Source organism: Idiotropiscis lumnitzeri, chromosome 14 (assembly GCF_059441095.1).
Source record: "Idiotropiscis lumnitzeri isolate Australia: NSW breed Sydney's pygmy pipehorse chromosome 14, RoL_Ilum_1.0, whole genome shotgun sequence".
Lineage (NCBI taxonomy): Eukaryota > Metazoa > Chordata > Actinopteri > Syngnathiformes > Syngnathidae > Idiotropiscis > Idiotropiscis lumnitzeri.
In genome coordinates, this window is record NC_142404.1 from 18,754,750 (window position 1) to 18,772,899 (window position 18,150).

Below are 18,150 nucleotides of genomic sequence, written 5' to 3' on the forward strand. Positions count from 1 at the left end.
CCACATGCTTTGATTTGTCGTGCAAACCAAAGGTTGTTCCATACACTTGAGATTCATCTTGTTGTCTTGCTCCAAACAGTGTCCATATGGAAGAAAAACTCCACTCTCAACTATTCCTCATTGGATGCGTGGAGGGGAAACTTTGAACGCATCCAAAAACTATAAAATTGAGGTTTTCTCATAAAACCGCTGGAGATCATCCATGTTGCGTAACACACAAAGATCCTTTGAATACGACGTTGAAACATCTCCGTTGCAGTCCAAAGGCTGACTTCACTAAAAGTTTCATATACTGGATGGAATTTGGGAGGGAGGCTAACTCCGGCGCACCTTTTGCAACCAGTAGGCAAATCCTGTTGGTCTCATGGTGTGTACACATGTACAACGTGCATGTTTGGGTTCCCGTGCTGCCTTTTTGTAAACATCCACAAAGGCCCGGGAGGGGTGCAGGAGAAGAACTGCACGGCGTGCATTTGAGTGCATGCAGGTCTGTGGAGCGGAAGAGGAATGCGAGCGTTTCCTGCAATTATGGCTTCATCGCAACACTTTCTATCGCCTTGTCTCTCGATAATTAGCGGCAACTCCTGCGCTCGTGGGGCAACTCGGAGAGGGAGATAATCCGAGAGGCCAATGCTTACACTCGAGGATCTTGATCTGTCGACACAGGAAAACAGTCAAGCAAGACGAGGAGACGCCCAAACGTCATCAAGTTATTACTCAACAATTTTTAACGAAGGAACTAACTAATTGGATAGACGTGGATCATAACAGGTCATGCGAAAAAGTCGAAAGGCCAGTCATTTGGGAGAATTCCCGGGAATGCGAGAGCCCTTGCATTAAATTGACAGGAAATCAGACATTCTCAGACGTATTTTGAGGAAGAACATTTAAACAAGTTTCACCAATCAATACCAAATTGCGTATTTATTGATCTCATTCTTAAAGAGAACACAGACCATTAAAACCAAACAATCCTGTCACAGCACTGTCTGCTTCGTTGGTCGTCACATTTCAGTCATCCTGTAGGTGGAGCTAATGCGCAACATAAGCATTGTTGACAACGACCAAACAACTGAAGGAGAAGAAGACATCCAAACATTAGCAACTTGCTAATCAATGCTCGCTTATTGTCATTAAACCACGTATGGCGTTCGAGACCAGTCTTTATTGGGGAAATTAAAAAAGGAAAAAAGCCCCCAGAGGCAAGAACCCCCCCCCCCCGACTGACCATATATCCTGCTTTGTCGTCTTACAAGCCGATTGTTAAAAGGCAATCGTCACATGTTGACGACAACCAGCTGCCATAATTAAAATGTACAGACTGCTGGCAGGGGAAAGCCAACACATGAACATATGGAACAGGGCCAGTAAAAAAGGAACATGACCGCTTACACATACATGTAAACAACAAACACACGGGGGGGCAAAGAACACAGGCCTGCACTTTTACTTCCATTTTTGATTATTAATTCCATCGGATCAAGGATAGAATTTGGTTCTTACATATTCTACCTGAGTACTTTTTGCACCCACATTCTTGAATTAAATTAATAAAACACTCTATATTGTGATTGTGAGGGTGAATGTTCGTCATTGTGTGCCCTGCGATTGGCCGGCAACCAGTTCAGGGTGTGCGACACCTCCAGTCCAAAGACAGTTGGGATAGGCTTCGGCGCAAAACCCACCAAAGCAAAATAAAAATGAGTAAAAACAATGGTACAAGTCAAGCAAAGCAATGAGACAATTTAAAATTGCATAACAAACAAAAATATTAGAATTCAAATCAAATTAAACGACAGACGTTCTATAATGGAAGTCATATGTGACCTATTCATATTTTCTTGTTCCGCCATTTGGACTGTTTAATTTCTCAGCCACTAAAAAAATCATCACAATCCACAGACCTGTCTTGGATTAGCCAGGACAAAAAAAACAAAACAAAAAAAAAAGCCGCATAGCGTTCCACATGAGTTGCAACAACGGCGTTGGTGTGTGTGGATGTAGTCGGCAGGAAGACGTAAAAGAATGTTGTCCGAACAAATGAGAAAACAGGATTTCTGGCCGGGGGTCCCGTGGCTCAAATTAGCCACTTTGAAAACATCAACCAGTGAGTGAGGGAGAGGAAATTGGACAAATGACTTACTTAGGACGCCAACAATAAACGCTTACCACTCAGATGCCTTTTTTTTTCATCTGTACTTTGTGTTGTCACGTTACATCAAAGGGATTGTGACCATTCAACATTTTCACATCCACCAACAAGCAAAATTAAACTAAGTTTTACAATTGTCAACCGTTTAAACAAGAGCACACGTATGACACGAAGTCTCAGCAACGTCATGCATAACATGCGTGTCATGTGACTTGAGATTTAAGCTCCCTCTCAGTTGACCTCCACACGACCCCGCCGTGCTGTCCATTTGATGCGCTCTCCAAGTCGACTGCCTTCAAATACTGTACGTCTAATAAATGTGGGCAGACCCCCCCGCCCCCCACCACTCACCACACTCTTCTTTTTCTTCTTCTTGGGCCCCGTGGTAACCAGACATGTGATTAGAATTGCTGCCGGCCACTGCTGGCGTTTGCCCTGCAGTCAACTCGGTGTGCCTTCAGACGAAAAGCCGCTTTGAGGCTCCTCGCGCCACAAGGTAAGCCAGACACACGGAGCGTCTTTTAGATATACTCGACTCAAAATAGATATAAATTATCACTGTCTGTTCTGTAATATTTGACAAATGCATCTCTCTGTGAAGCTATCACCATATAATTTTGCATTGTCTTGAAAATATACCGCCTTTTAGAAAATGACTCCGATTAATTATTCAAAATACAACTTTTTCCTTTCGGATAAGTTTTTTTTTTTCCAAAAATAAAAATGCACCTGGCTTCCATTTTTACAGTGAAGCTACAACTTTTAGTCAATGTATTTTCTCAAATTTTCTTAATAAAAATAAAATTGAAAATAATAATTAAAAAAATATATATTTAAACAACAAACTCCAACTGGTTTTGTTTAAAATAGCCCTCTCCTGTTGATTTTTTTTCATACATAATATTGCTGAAAATGTTTAAAAATAGAAACATTCTCCAAAAAATATGTTTTCAATTTAACAATAAGTTAAATATGTATACTTTTTTTACCCTCCAAATAAATTTGCATTTCTTTTACTGAGAATGTTCCTCGCCAACTTCTCTGGAAAATACGCAACCACCGCCGGCCCCCGCCCCCATACCTGTTTAGCTCATCCACGTGAAGTTGTCTGGACATGTCATTACAGCGGGACGCATGGAAAAGCCGCACGGGGCCTTGGCCCGAAACTGAACAGGAAGTTGACCATTTTGGTTTGAAGCGTTGACATTTTGGCCACGTTGCAATATTCAGACTTGAGCAAACAAATGTTGAGAGGAGGTCGTCCTAAACATGTCCTGCCATTGCCAAGCTGCCGCTCAAACTGTCTCCATTTTTTTTCCCCTCGAGTTCTCCCTGAGAGGTTCAGACTGCTCAACTTTTGTGTCGACTCAATTTAAAACTGTTAAATTGCATTTGTGAATGATACGCTGTATTTTTTCCTGCTGAGCCTCAAGGTAGGCTGAACGGCATCTGTGTCACTTCATGCATTACCCCACCGAACAAATTGATTTGGGATTGTTTCAACAACTCGAGCAATTGTCGTGGTTGTGCAATGATGAACTGATAAATTGTTGCGGTTTCACCACAAAATCAGCAGCACCAGCGCAACACTGATGCGTTATAGAATTCTCTTCTGATATTTTACAGACACCAAAGAGCTGTCAGGTTGGCGACACGACCTTTGAGGGCCTTTTCCCGAGAATGTTGGGCGTCATGACCGGCAAGAAGCTGGATCTTTCCAAGCTCACTGACGACGAGGCCAAGCACGTGTGGCAAGTTGTTCAGCGAGATTTCGACCTGAGGAAGAAAGAGGAAGACCGGCTTGGGTAAGAAAGTGGATGCAAATGCAGTGTTTTATCTTATCAAGTTGCCAGCAGAAAAGCCTTCACTTGCAAGTCCGAATTGCAGAGGATTGACCTCCTCTCCAAAAATATTGGAACAGTGAGGCCGAGTCCTTCTGCAGTGGGCTGAAAAGGTTTGAGTTTGAAAATATGAAGGCAAGACAAGAGATCAACATTTCTGCTTTGGTCTGAAGATATCAGAAGAAGGTAAAACGCGTGCTTCATCAAACCTTCGCTTTGCTTCCCCTGATGTCGTTTTTTTAAGTGTAGTTTGGGTCATTCTCTTGTTGCCTGAAGAAGGATCTCCCGATCGTTTTTGGTCATGTCAGTGTTTTCTCCAGTCACCAACTAGTTGTTTTAGAAGCTCGAAACATGTTTCTCTCTGAAAGCTATTTCCCTTGATCTGCCCATTTGATACTTGCTACTACCCGTGGTCGATTTGAGCTCCAGGAAATATTCGAGCAGTAAATCAAACGGTTGTTTGGTACGTCATCTGCAGTGATGCGGAATTTGTGTCGGTCTGCCGTTGGTGAAGACGACACTGAGCCAAAAGGCTGAATCTCTCGATTTAACGGTCGGTCTCCATTCCCACCGTCTCTTGTGGTCACGAGTTGTAGGGCGTGACCGATAGAACCAAAATCAGTTTCCACTAGAAGTTGTCCGTGCTCCTCCTTGGAGATGGTGAGAAGCTCCTGAAACCAGGAGGGCCTCGGATTCGAGTCACTTCTTCCCCGCATCGAGAGTAGCCAGATGAACCGATTTGGGCGACGAGTTTGGATGCTTTCTGCCTGGTGAAGTGTTTCAGGCACAACCCATCGGAAGGGGGCACTGGGGAAGACCAGGACATGCTGGCGAGACTGAATGTTCCTTATGCTGGGCTGGGGACAACTCGGGGTCCTCACACAATTAAGTGGACGGGGAAAGGGACGTCGAAATAAATCCTCCGATGTTGCTCTCGGTCATGTCACACTCCAATGTTTCAGATATTTCCCGGTATTTCCGACAGCCTCTGCTCCATAATTTGTTTGTCACGTGAAGAAAAATTTGGGAAAATGCTTTGTTTTGGGGTTTTGCCTCTCAAGACTACAATTACAAGAGTTGGAGGTCTCAATAAGATGGCAACAACAACAACAATAAATAAGCATTTGTAATGCTGAGAGTCGATGGAAAATCAATCACAGCTATTTTTTTTTACCATGACGACTACAATAATTTTTACTCAAACATCCCTAGTCTATAGCAAACAATCTGCCTGAGTGTTCCAATACTTTTGGAGGGGAGTGGCCATCTAAGTAAACGATAATCTAACTGTCTCTGTTATCTAACAGTTCTGGTCAAATGAAATCAAAGCAGAAGCTGCAAAAATAAACAAATAAGAAAATTGAATTGTCTGACCGGAAGTGTGTGTTCGGAATTCAACTCGGGATGAGGTTCTGCCCTGAAAATGCTGCAATGTTCCTTTCAAAAATGGTTTCATAATCTGAAAATTTGACTGGGAGTGCCAAATTGGATTCACATGTCTGATCATAACACCCTTTTCCGCCACTGCCATATTTCCACATGATGCTTATGCGGCTATTGGGCATTTTTTTTCTTCTTTTTTTTTAATATGCATCTCAAGTCGCAAAAAAAAAAATCTTTGGCAAGATTGGTCACGACGTCAGATCAGTGAGCATCAAAGACATCCTTGTCGGCTTTCTGGAGTTTTCTTTGGCTTTTCTGGCTTCTTTTTTCAACTTCTGTCTTTGGAAAACACGAGGATTAGATGTTCAAGATCATAAATTGCATTTTTTTTCATTTGGTGATTTCCTGGCTATTCACACTCGATCAGGTCACGTAACTTTCTTATTCCACGACGAGAAGCTCATTTTACTCGATGTGATCAGACGTGCCTGCCTGCCCCCAAAAGAGAGTTGCAGTCTGATTTCGATTGAACTCAGAGAAACGAGTCGAGCACTTGGACATTTTGCCGAGTTCCGTTCGCATTTTAACCGTGCACCTTTCCGAGGTCTTATGTTTTGCGGTGACGACATAGGAGACCGATTTGTGCAAAAAGGACACTGAGACGATCACTTTGTCTGGGAACAATCTGTTGCTTAAGTCTTTACAGCTGTTCGAGTCTAAGTGAACGTTTGGCTCATGTCCTCACATTCCGGAGGCTTCCCAGTGAAGCAAAAAAAAAAAAAAAAGAAATCCCCTAAAATAAAGCTGCCTGCTTGAAATGAAATATTAACGATAGAATGCGTTGGATTGACGCTGGTTTCACTCTTGAGGCCTAATTAGAAGATCACTTTCTGATGCTGAAGCGCATTGAAATCTGCTCTCTTGGGTGCCCTCTAGTGGCTGTCGAGAGCTCATTCAATCGCCATCCTGCTGCTTGAAACCAAAATGGCCGACTTCCCATTTGGTTTTGGTACGTGTCCTCGAAATTTTGACCGTGTCCAAATTCTCAGGCTGCATCCTCCGAAGGCCACATTTTCGAGCGCATTTTCGAGCCAAATGACGTCACCGCCGCCGCGACTTGGCCGCTTGTGGTTTCCAAATTCTAGAAAGATAATTCTGGGTTCTCTCCGTGGACCGCATATTTGTAGAGGATTAATGTGAATTTGGGCACAACGTGCGGTCAAACCACACCGGAAGTGATTACGACCTTCAGAGGATGAAGCCTGCGAATTCGGACACGACCTTGTTCTTAGATTTCGTGTTGGCCTTTCTCTGATGATTTTTTGTTCCCCTGACTTTCTTGCGGTCGCTTATTTTTCCAATGTTATCTTAAGACAGTGAAGAAGCTGCCACTTGTTCCCCTTTTGTTTTTATTTTCACATCTTGTAAATGTTTATTAGCTTGCTGCAGCATTCAAGCATGCATTCATTCTCATTGACTACCTCGAGCAGGCAGTTACGATCCAAATTGTTTCAGACCGTGATCCCAGAAACAGCAAGGAATTATTTGACCTGTCAAATCCACAACATAAACATAAAGTGGCATGAATAATAAACCCAATCAAGATACTGGCCCAAAGAAAATTGGGTTGAATTGGAAGCTAATGCTAGCCAGGGAAAGAATGGGAAAAGCTCAAGCTGGAAACGAGACGCATGCATCTCATTTGCATAATTGAATCTCATCTTGTTTACTGGATTAGTGCAGGACGTTTCAGATCAAGCCACAGTTACACGATTATTCATGGCCGGCATCCAAATCGGCTGAGGTTTAGCAAGGATATTAACAAAGTAGTTTATTCCGTTTAACCTATTGATCTGGACAATGATCTAATGAGCTGGCCCGAACGGAAGGCTAAATGAAAAACAAGCATCCTCTCATCCTTCCTGGGTGTTCTGCCAGATTCCACCAAACAAGCCCACGTCTGATGTCTGGGACTATTTACCTGATTTATTTTTCTTCCATCCTCTTCTCTTTCTCGAACTGTTGGGGCCAGTGCGTATTAAGTAATCAGCACAGTTTTGCTTCAGGTCATGCCGCATTTGCTCAAAGCACTGAAGTCATTCATAAAAGAAACGTGGCCAAGTCACACTAAGGGAGAGGAAGGCCGTGTTTGTTTGAGGAGGCCTTTTGCTTGAATTTGCAAGACTTTTGAGTATAAAGCCTCTCTGTGGTACAAAAAGCAACTTGCCACATGTGCTCGGCAGTTATTTACGCAAAGTTTTTGCAAAGTTCAAATGAATTCGGGACACTCAACATTGTCCTCGCCACAGCGTTATTTTTTGGGAAGGAAAGAAAGCAACCAGAGAACTGAAAATGAATCCATAGGCCTGATTTATTTATTTGCATCGTGCCTAGAGACAAAAACGACCCTCTTGTAAAGTCGCTTTATTTCTTCGTTGTTATTATTATGCCTAGAGACAAAAACTTTTCATCGTTTTCATCATCTTGTAAGTTGATTTTCTTTCTTCATTTTTTTTGTTATTATTACAGCAAATGTGCATTTTGAAGGAAAGGAACGTATTTGGAAATTCACCAAATTGTGAACGAGTGTCTTCCATATTGAATGTTGAGTTGTCAGAAAATTCATCCCTAAAAGCCATTTTCACTTTGCAATCTGGTAGGTCAATCAATCACTAGTAGACCCACAAAAAAGTCTCAAAATGCCACGGCTGAAATTGCAATTTTGGTTTGAAGTGAAACTCCATCTCCATCAAGCCCACTGAAACTTTTTGCTCGTCTCACATAATTTTGTGAAACTTGGTAGGCATGTCTATCATGAGTAGACCCACAAAAAAGTCTCAAGAAGCCATGAGCAAAAACAGAAGTAAGTCTGCCACTTTGGTTTGAAACCGAAATCTTCAAAGTAAAGTAACCATTTTCCGAGGTTCTACAAAAAAGGAGTCTTGCTTGCAACGACTTTTGAATATTTACTAGACTGATAGGAGACGCTAAATTGTGATGAAATTATGTTGGAAGAGCACAACGTCAAAGTCTGATGAGCTGCCATGAAACACAAAACTGAGCCTATTCCAAAATTTCACAGGTTGACGAAATGACCGTCCCACTCTGAAGAGAATCGTAAGGCAGCAATGTATAGATGCTCCTGACAAACGTTCAAGTTTGCCTTTTCTGTTCTTCCCTAGAGAGCTGAAGACCAAGATTGAGCACGAAGACTGTAAACGAGAGATGCTGGGTGACTGGGCCATTTTGACGCAGTCTCACTGCATTCGCTGTCTGAAAGCTTTCAAATTTCTGGTCAACAAGAAGCGCCAATGTCTGGATTGTCACCTGTCCATCTGTGGCTCCTGCAGCCGTTTCAACAAAAAGGAGCACGGCTGGGTGTGCGATCCTTGTCACATGGCCAGGTAGGAAACATTGTCAAGTTAACAACCCTTTGTCAAGATAAAACTTGCTCCATTGTTGGCCTCAAGGAAGACAATGGGAAAAATCTTCATTTCGATCTTGTAATGTCATTAAAAAAAATCCCAAAAGCACAATAAAAAATGAAAAGACCAGCAGTCCCTCCCGACTACTTTTACATGACTTCTTCTTCCTTTAGACAAAGTCGGTGGCATTTTGCACCCGAAAACAAGCAGAAAACGCAATCAGCTCCAAGCAGCCCTCTTGACAAATTTGGTGCTTCAAACTCACTTCCCCGTTCACTTTCGGGCAAGAGTCCTTGAGACTTTTCCGTGCGTCCTGTTATGATCGACGTGTCAGTTTGCAATGATGACTAATTTTTTTTTCAACCTTTCCAAGTAATGAACTCTCATCAAAACTCGATAACATGCCCTGCTCACATTTGATGGCTCACACACAAAAGGACTGGCAGCTTAGAAGTAATAGCTGATTATGCTGATTATGATTCACGTTCATTTGAACAAATTCAATCGTTGGACTTTGCCAAAGTACAAGTCCTGGAATTTTTCCCCAAATTTCCATTTCAAACCAAATTAGCTTCTCGAGTGTGTTTTGGGTGGTCGTGTTCACTTTCACATTTCCTCGGAGCGGACGGCCAACTTCACATAGGTAATGAAGTCTGGTGAGTCTCCTGCATGTGTCGGATACACGTTGAAAGACTGCAGAGCAAACATGTTCATTCGGATTTCTGTTTTTTATTTCCATTTGCTTCCAGGACTCATAGCCGATTAGCTCTTTCAACCAAAGTCTGGGAAGTCTTACGATCATTTCAGATGCTAGATGACTTACCAGCATCAAATTTGAGCCCAGCAGCAGGGAAGAGTAGTTTTGTTCGTTTGTTTGCCAATCATTCCATGTATTGTATTCTCCAAAAGGGTCCTCAAGATTGGCACCCTGGAATGGTACCACAAGAACGTGGGGCTGCGCTTTAAGCGTTTTGGCAGCGCCAAGGTGATGCGATCACTTTTCAAGAGACTCGGTGGAAAGCACGCATACTCTTATGATGATGATGAAGAGGAGGAGGACGCAAGTGAGTAATGCGTATCGATCCATTTTCTGTTGCAATTGTCCTCATTATGGTGCTGAGTGAGCTGGAGCCGTTTCCCCGCTGTCCGGGCTCCACCCCAGACTGGTTGCCAGCCAATTGCGTTGCTCGGCACTCCCACACCATTCGAGTGAATTATCTTTTGAGTGACAAACGGCTCATCTAATTACTGTTGAAATTCTGGATCCATGTGAAACGCTGCAGGAAGTCAAATAAAAAAAAGTGGCACTCGAACACTTTTTTGGCCTTTCAGTCCAGAGACTGTATCTCAGCTGCTGATTCCAAAATACTTGGCAGTCACCAATTTAAAAAAAAAGCTTTGGCAAGTGGGGAAAAAAAGATACAGTACTCTGTTTTTGGGTGCAGTGAACGACCTTTTTTTGGATTAATTAAATGTTACCAATTATCAGTGTTCTGCCACTGGAGCCTCTCCCAGCTGGTTTGGACCAAGAAGAGGGGTACACCAAATACCATGGGTCCCCACGTTCGGTTCTCGGGAATTCCTGCTCAGCCTGATTTAAATGTTAAATGGGCTGTCACTTGTATTACGCTTTTCCACCCACGGTACTCAAAACGATTCACACTATTACCTCATCTACCGACTGATGACATCCGATGTTTCTCTGCTACAAACACATCTGGTTCAAATGATCAGCTCATCAGCAAGCTTCGCACAGGCCTGTCAACGATCCCTCATTTGAATCAGGTGTGTTGCGGCGGGGGGAAACATCTAAAACAAGCTGGATAGGGGCTCCCGATAACCCGGGGAAAATGCTTTTTTTCCGCCGTACTACAATAAAGTGTAATTTCACATCCACTCCAGTAGTTGGCAGTGGTGCTCGCCTTTCCCATTGTGCGAAGCGAGTATTAACTCTGCAATGTCGATTTGCAAATTGCTGGGGGGGGCGTAACGGAAAATAATTGTGAAGCACTGGATTAGGATGGGTTTGTTCCAAATTGTCGTCTTTCCATGCAGGTCTACACGTTAAGACGTGTAACCTTTTGTGTGTTTTCTGGGGAACGATCCAGTCTTTGTGCCCCAGAGGACACGCATGGAGCAGGGTTGAGCTGAACCGGCTCAACATTGTTCTTTACAATCTCCCATGATGTTCTTCTGAGGTTGAGCACGCAATATGTGGAGGGAGCCTGTTTCCACTTGCACAACAAGTCAACCCCGTTGAGTGACATTATTAAACAGCTGGATACGGAACTGTAACATCAAGTTGGCTACGCACCTCCATGACAAATGGCGCAAAGTCAAAATGAACTCATTTGTGTGTTTGTGAAGAAAACCACGGGGAAAAGATCCCGTACTTCCCTCCAGGTAAAAACGAGAGACTTTTCAAAATGCAAATGGGGGATGAATGGTGCTACTCAAGGAGCTAACACGTCCAGAAAAAACGATGTGATTTGCGTGAGCCTCTTCATTCTTGTGACATGGAGTCAGGGTTTTTTTGGATAACAAGTTACACATTAGCGGTCTGCCAAATCTCTGATGGGACTTAATCTTTTCCATCTTTTCCTGTTCCCCCCATTCTGGCTCCTCGCAGCTGCAGCCACAGCCTTCATAGGGTCTCCGTTTTGGATCAGGCCTCACATCGTCAGCTTTTTTTCCTGCTTTAGTCCTGTCCTCTGGAAATATCGCATGTTCTTGCCACTCGGGACCAAGGAAGTTACGACGTACAAATACTTGATTACTCTACTTAAGTCGAGTTTTCACATCGTTTTATTGAAGTATTTATCTGCGGATGATGACACAATGTAAAAAAGATGTACAACGGAGTGAAGTCAACCACGGTTGGGATTTTGATTCACTGAGAAAGCATCGATTCAAAGCTAGCATTAGCAACAAGCCAGCATTAGCCACTGGTGCAATGTTGGTAGCATGACTTAGTTCAGGTTTTCCCTTAAACACTTGAAGTTGGATTTTTTGGGGGGATATCCATTAACACTGATAGATCAAATTAGCTATGACGCTAGTTTTAAACCCATTTGTTAGCAAACAATAAAAGCCCAAGCTAACAGGTCAGCGCGAGGCTCTGGGTTGTATCATCAACGGCTATGAGTGCGCAGTAAATGATTGGCACATCGTACGTCTTTCACTAATGTGTGCGCTGGTTACTTAAAAACGGGGGTAGAGAGGGATGCTAACTTTTCAAAGTTTATTTTACTACTGTTGGATTCATATTGACACTTGAAACAAATTCACTACAAATTCACACTTCAAGTAAAAAAATCAAATTAGTACTTCTACTTTTATCAGTCTGTTTTAAATGTACTTTTTCCACCTCGGGGACCAACTAAGCGACACTCGATTGTGACAAAACCGCACCCTTTTGTGATTTGGTGTTGATGAACTTTCCAAAGCCTGGCCAGTACATCCTCACACCCGAGCATGTAAATCAAGTATCCTTGTGAGATCATCGATAGGCGAGTGAATTACGCAGACGCAGCTGTGTCCCGGTACCGCTTGGACTGAGTCACACGGTTGGGAAAGGATGCAGAGCGAGCGTCGGTTGGCAGGGCTTAGCCAAGGAGACCTTGTGATCATCCAGTCACATGTATGCTTGGGAAATGATACAATCTGCTCCAAAAAAGAAAGCTAAACTTCTGTAATGTTTGTTTAGATGAAATCGGTTTCCGAGTGAAGTGGTTGCAAGATACAAAGCAACTCATGACATGGAATCCAATTCGATTCCCCAAAATAAATATTCAGTAATCAGTGGCTGGTCCGCATCACACGTTCATGTGACTGCGGGGATTAAATGCAACTTGCGTGACTTCACACACACACACACACACCCTTGCACGCACTTTACTGTGCTTTCATGCACTATGCTTCCTTTTGTGGTCCTTTGGGCCCCAAAAGCTTGGAGGGTGTCATCTTATAGGAGCACACTGTGCTTTTCATTTGTTTTGGGTTTTTTGTTCTAAATTGTCAGAAAAGGAGATCTGTTGGGAGCAGCTCGGTACTTAAGTGGTTAGCTTGCCTGCCTCGCAGTTCTGAGGTTCCAGGATCGAATCTCGGCCCTTGAAATCTTGCGTCCAGTTTGCACTCGGGGACATTCCAAAAATATGCATGTTCGGGTTACCGCACTTCTCTTGTCGTAATGTCATCCTGAGAGAGGCTTCAGCTCTCCTGCGACCCTAATGAGAAAAAAAAAAGAAAGTGGATTTTAAGTTTGTCGTCTAAAAAAGATAATAATGCAAATCATCCCTTTTTTTTTTTACATTTTTGTCCCCCAGAGCATCACAAATACGACACGCAGAGCAACCCCGAAGTCCACAGTAAGTCGATCTAGAGATCGTCGATTTACTTCAAAACCAAGGTTTGCAACTACCTGAAACGCCGTTCGAATGGAGACATATTATGCAATTTGGATCACAATTCAAAATTTGTTGCTGTTCTTCTTTTGTTACGTTGACAACCAGGGCACGGAGCTTGGACTTGCTCGCAAAGCAACTTTGTCGCTGGATTTAGCGGTCATTTTGACCGAGACAAGCCTGACTTTTTTCGCTACCAAATTTTAACCTAGTGGGCAGATGGATGCTGCTCAATCATTTTTAAAAAAAATAGACAACAAAAATAAAAAAAACAACAGATTTTTCATCATTGTTTGTGTATGGAGCATGTGGCAACGTTTAATATCTCACCATTGAACAAACAATTCAAGGTCAGATCTTGAAGAAAAACACCCTACTGTCAAAAACGTATCAATGCATTGATAACATATTTTTTCCACCAGCTCTTGGATTTGAAGACGGTTGTTTGGCTTCACAACGCTATAATAAGGTACAAGACGCTGGAATCTCGGAAGCCGTTCTTCCATTTATTTGATTTTTGGACTGAATAAAAAATAGTTTCTTTCCTTTCTGCTCCCGCCAGATGAAAAAAAACAGAAGGCGTCTCACTGTGGACCCAATCGATTTCGGCCTGGACTGCGACTATGTCGCCAAATCCAGACGGCACTCCCACCAGGTATGTGCTATGCAACTACATTTTGCCTTCAACCAAATTTACTTGCAGTGTTTTTTCTTACTTTTTTGGGGGGCCTGATTTATGATAAACATAACAGAAGGTCTTTCTTCTTCTAGATTCCGCCATCTGATGACATCATGATGATGAATCTGGGCGTGAGGGAGACCGACATGGGTTCTGTTTTCCAACAATTTCTGAAGAACCAACGCAAAGTTCAGGACGTTGGGTCTGACCCGAGCTTGACTCCACAACACGGTAAAAGAAAAATGTGGGATGAAAATATCTTTGGATATGATTTGGATTGATATGTGTCGCCATGTTGTTTTTATAGATGACCTCGTGTACTCGGACAACCGAACCGTTCGGTCTCGTTGCGCGTCCGGGCTCAGCTACTCTTCTTGTGGCAGCGGGAGTGCCGGTGGGCCGCGCGGGGGAGGCGGCGGCAGCGTCTTTTTGGGCCCTGATGATGACGACTCCGAGGAGGACGATGATCTCAGACGGGCCTATCCGGTCTACCATGCTCATTTGGGACCTTGTGACAACGTTTCCCAGGAGAGCCTCAACTACCCCAACCAGCCACCACAGGTCAGCTGTCCTTCGTCAGTCCTTCCATCTATTTTGCTGCTTGTCTCAATTCGTGTTGAGCTGGAGTTGATTTTGAAAGAGATGAGGGCGACACCCTGGACTGGTCACCAGCTCATCGCAGGGCACACATAGACAGCCAATCATACTCACGTCGCACCTCTCAGAGAAGTTTGAGTCCCATTCACACTCAATTCGAAGAAGTGTTTTTGGGACAACCCCCGTTTTCTGATAAAAGGGCCTCGAGGATGTTATCACAGCAATTCCACAATGCGCATCTTGTGTCTTGGTCAATTTGTCTCACAGCGAGCGGCGCTGCACAAAACGATTCCGGAGCAGATGTGAAACTGTCAATCATCCGAGACTGTTGTGACAGCTCCCACTGGCTGCAATCTGAGTTTGGACTCAAACGACCTCTCCAATTGCAAGTGAACAACCGGAGAAAAGCTCAGCGTAAACAGATTGAGCTGCACTAGGAAATGCAAAAAAAAGTGTTTTGTTAGGAGACTTGTCAACTTTCATAAATTTCTAGTGGCTTTCACAACCAGAGGCCGAGCTACACGACTTTTGTTTTCCTTCACGTTGGCGGTGCTTCTTCACCAAACAGGGTTACTTTCAGTTTTTAACAGAGCCAGTCAGCGCCGCGCCCTCCGGCCGCGATCTCAGTGCCGTTCCGGCCTCGACCCAGCGGCCTTATTCATAAAAATTGTCAGCCCCCGCCCCCGTTGGATGGGGGCTGGCACAGTCTGATCATCAGAGAGTCACATGGCACAGAGTAGAGTGTTTGTGGGAGGATGCCGGAGTACCTTGAAAACATGCAAATGGTTGAAACCCAGAACATCAGAAGTGTGAGGCAGACGTGCTTACCACTTCCACCGTGCTGCCTCGATTCTGTAGTTTTCTATTTGTCATCCTCCTTCATGATCTGGTTCTACAGATCACAGACCTGAACCGGCGAATGTCAGCCATCGAGAGCCTTTTAAGCTGCCTGCAGGTCACTCTGACCTCCGAGCAGGTAAATATGATGTTATGGTTCTCTCAAAGCAACAATCTTCTATATTTGTATGCTGTGACGGCCGACCCAAAAGGGGAATGATTGTTTTTCTTGCAGGACACAGAGGCTCCTCAAGGCCGAGAGAGTACCTCTCCTCTTTCCGGGTGGGAGGACGTGGACTTTGAGGAGCATCAACTGAGACAAAAGCTGATCGCGATGGCGGGCGACATAAGCGACCACAGCCCGAGTTCTGACGAGGAGGAGTCCGACCGCTCGATCTCCTCGCAAGCGGTCTGTGTGGCAGCGATGGCGACGAGTCGGGAGGCAGACAAAATGTCTGCCAGAGTCCCTTCCAGACCTTCTTCCAGAAGAAGCGTTGTGACCCCCAGATTGAATGAGCTGACAAATTCTCAGAAGGTACGGATGCAAAGATAATCATCAAAAAAGTTGGGCAGGGAAAAGTCGCCAAAATTGGCGGACTTGAGGTGAAAAAGCAAACGGGCATCTTACTGCTGATTGGCTGCTACCCACTGCACAAGGAACCAATCAGATGGTGTTGTGGGCGGGGCAATCTGCTTCTGCAGGCAGGGCCACCAGCACATGAAGGAGCGAGAGAGAAAATGTTGTGTGCTACAGCGAGCTAAAATAAAGCATTTTTTAATCTATCGGCCTTGAGAGTTATTAAAAAGGCAGATGCCATTATCTGCAAAATGCCAAATATCGGCCCCGATAATCTGCCCGGCCGATAATCGTTCTTCCACTAATCCACAGCCATTGATTTTAACCTCGTGCTAGTCGAAAGAGAACTGGCAGAAGGACCATCCAAATACTGGATGGTTTTTGAAAATTCTGCCACTACTTTGCACGCTGTTTTACATTTTTTTCTTTTGGACGAGTGTCATCTATCAACTCATTGTATACATTTCACTTTGTACATTTGGATAAGTGTAGCATGTCTTTTTTTCAATCTTTAGAACAGAACACAAATGAAAGCCAGAACAGCAGTTGGTGCGATGACACTTTTATGGCTATGCTATTTGACGCGTTTGCCTCCCATCGAGAGCTCGTTTTTCTTTTTCATTTTACACACTTCACCACTACATAAGATTTGCCACACCAACCGATTGTTCCACTTCCATTCAGAACTCTAATTGTCCTTCTTCCAAACCTCTCGGGATGATTGTTCCACTCGAGGCAAACTTGTCAAGAAGGGACCAACACAGCGAGAAAAATGATCAATTTTTAATTGGTCCAGTTTGTTTTATTGCAGCAATATATTGGATTGACGTATTTGTTTGCCTCTTGTATCTTCAGACCGACAATTCAACAGAAAGCTTGGAGAATAAATGTCAAGAGGAGGGCTCAAAGTCGAGCTTCAAAGGTTCCACAGCGTTACTGTTTGAGCTGGAGGGCAAAATAGCCCGAGCGGCCGCCGACGTGCAGAACGCTCAGACTCAGGTGAGGGAAATATTTCCCATGCACTGTATTTTGACAACTCTCAGCGAGGCATCACCAGCGTTTCTTTTTATTCTTAGGTGTCGTATATTGAGAACAGGATCGCCGCTCTCAACCCTGGCGGAATGCCGCTGGAAAAAAGGCACAAGGTAACGACTCTGAATTCCACTGGTGTTTATTGCATACTCCAGAGAAAGTGTTCAGTCCGAGAATAATTCTTGGCCTGTTGTTGTACACAGTAGAGAATTTCTTCATCTTCCTGTGGGGCAGTTGACAATAAACAACAGTCATTATGTTAAGATTGATTACAAAATGAACCTTCAGACCAGAACAATGCTCAACAAACACACTTTTTTCTTTAACTGACATTGTGATTTGTCTGCCTTTACATCTGATTTTTTTTTTCAGTAACTCCGCAAATGTTTGCTATTGTTTGCTTCCATCTACTGGAGGAGCAGCCTCTCCTTCCAAATGTACCAACCCCCTTTTTTTTTTATTAGAAGTGGATAAAATGATTCAGACACATGGAAGGGGTTTGGTCTTTTTGTTTCTCTCTGAGAAAACCCCATCAAACATGAATTTAAGGTTGTGGTTCAGGGTTGCAGAGAGGAGATTAAGGTTGAGGTTTATGGCGTTTGGATTTAGGGCCTGGGTTGGGATTCGGCTTTAGAGTGTAGGGCAAGGCATGTGCAAACCTTTGTGCCCATAAAGGCGACCTTTGAGTTTTAAAATGGACACATCATTCACAGATGAAGTAAAAAGAAAAAAATTGTTAAAAAAAAAAATAACAAGCGTATGTAAAATACATACAGTTGTTTATCTTAAGAAAATAATTCATGCACATTTTAAAATAGATCATGAATTCAATTGTAAATAATTAAAAAAATATATTCAAAATTATGTTTATGTATAGAGTTGACCAGTTTTTCTATTTTTTGTGCAGTATATATGATTCATAGTAAGTAGACAAATGAATTACGTACATTTTAACTATGCCAGTAGGGAAAAATAAAATGAAAAAAAAACAATACAATAATTCCGGCTCATTTTTAAGTATAAAATCTTCTAATTAATGTAATAATATTTTTTTCAACCAATTATTTAGAAACTATAAAAACCATATTTATTTATATTTAACTTAATTTAAAATTGTTCAAGAAAAATTAACAAAGGAATACCTTAATAAAAATCAAAAATTAATCAGTACATTTAAAAAAAAAAAACTAAATGAATAAATTGCAATAAATGTTCTAGGACTCT

The 18,150-nt window shown here is 43.0% G+C and overlaps 1 protein-coding gene across 8 annotated transcripts in view; it reads left to right on the plus strand.

Annotated features, from left to right (window-relative positions):
- mlphb (melanophilin b) overlaps nucleotides 1-18,150 on the plus strand; it is a 77,186-nt gene that overhangs the window by 55,698 nt on the left and 3,338 nt on the right. For 7 of the 8 annotated variants that reach the window (XM_088314536.1, XM_088314535.1, XM_088314534.1 and 4 more), the window contains 13 exons: nucleotides 2,546-2,648; nucleotides 3,779-3,957; nucleotides 8,559-8,780; nucleotides 9,711-9,865; nucleotides 13,127-13,168; nucleotides 13,627-13,673; nucleotides 13,767-13,859; nucleotides 13,976-14,114; nucleotides 14,191-14,444; nucleotides 15,379-15,456; nucleotides 15,553-15,852; nucleotides 16,750-16,893; nucleotides 16,971-17,039. In XM_088314536.1, the coding sequence (XP_088170662.1) occupies nucleotides 3,833-3,957; nucleotides 8,559-8,780; nucleotides 9,711-9,865; nucleotides 13,127-13,168; nucleotides 13,627-13,673; nucleotides 13,767-13,859; nucleotides 13,976-14,114; nucleotides 14,191-14,444; nucleotides 15,379-15,456; nucleotides 15,553-15,852; nucleotides 16,750-16,893; nucleotides 16,971-17,039 (1,668 nt within the window). In that variant the 5' untranslated portion in view covers nucleotides 2,546-2,648; nucleotides 3,779-3,832. Of the gene's footprint in view, nucleotides 1-2,247; nucleotides 2,457-2,545; nucleotides 2,649-3,778; nucleotides 3,958-8,558; nucleotides 8,781-9,710; nucleotides 9,866-13,126; nucleotides 13,169-13,626; nucleotides 13,674-13,766; nucleotides 13,860-13,975; nucleotides 14,115-14,190; nucleotides 14,445-15,378; nucleotides 15,457-15,552; nucleotides 15,853-16,749; nucleotides 16,894-16,970; nucleotides 17,040-18,150 lie in introns of those variants that run through there. The other variant, XM_088314537.1, reaches the window with a different exon arrangement.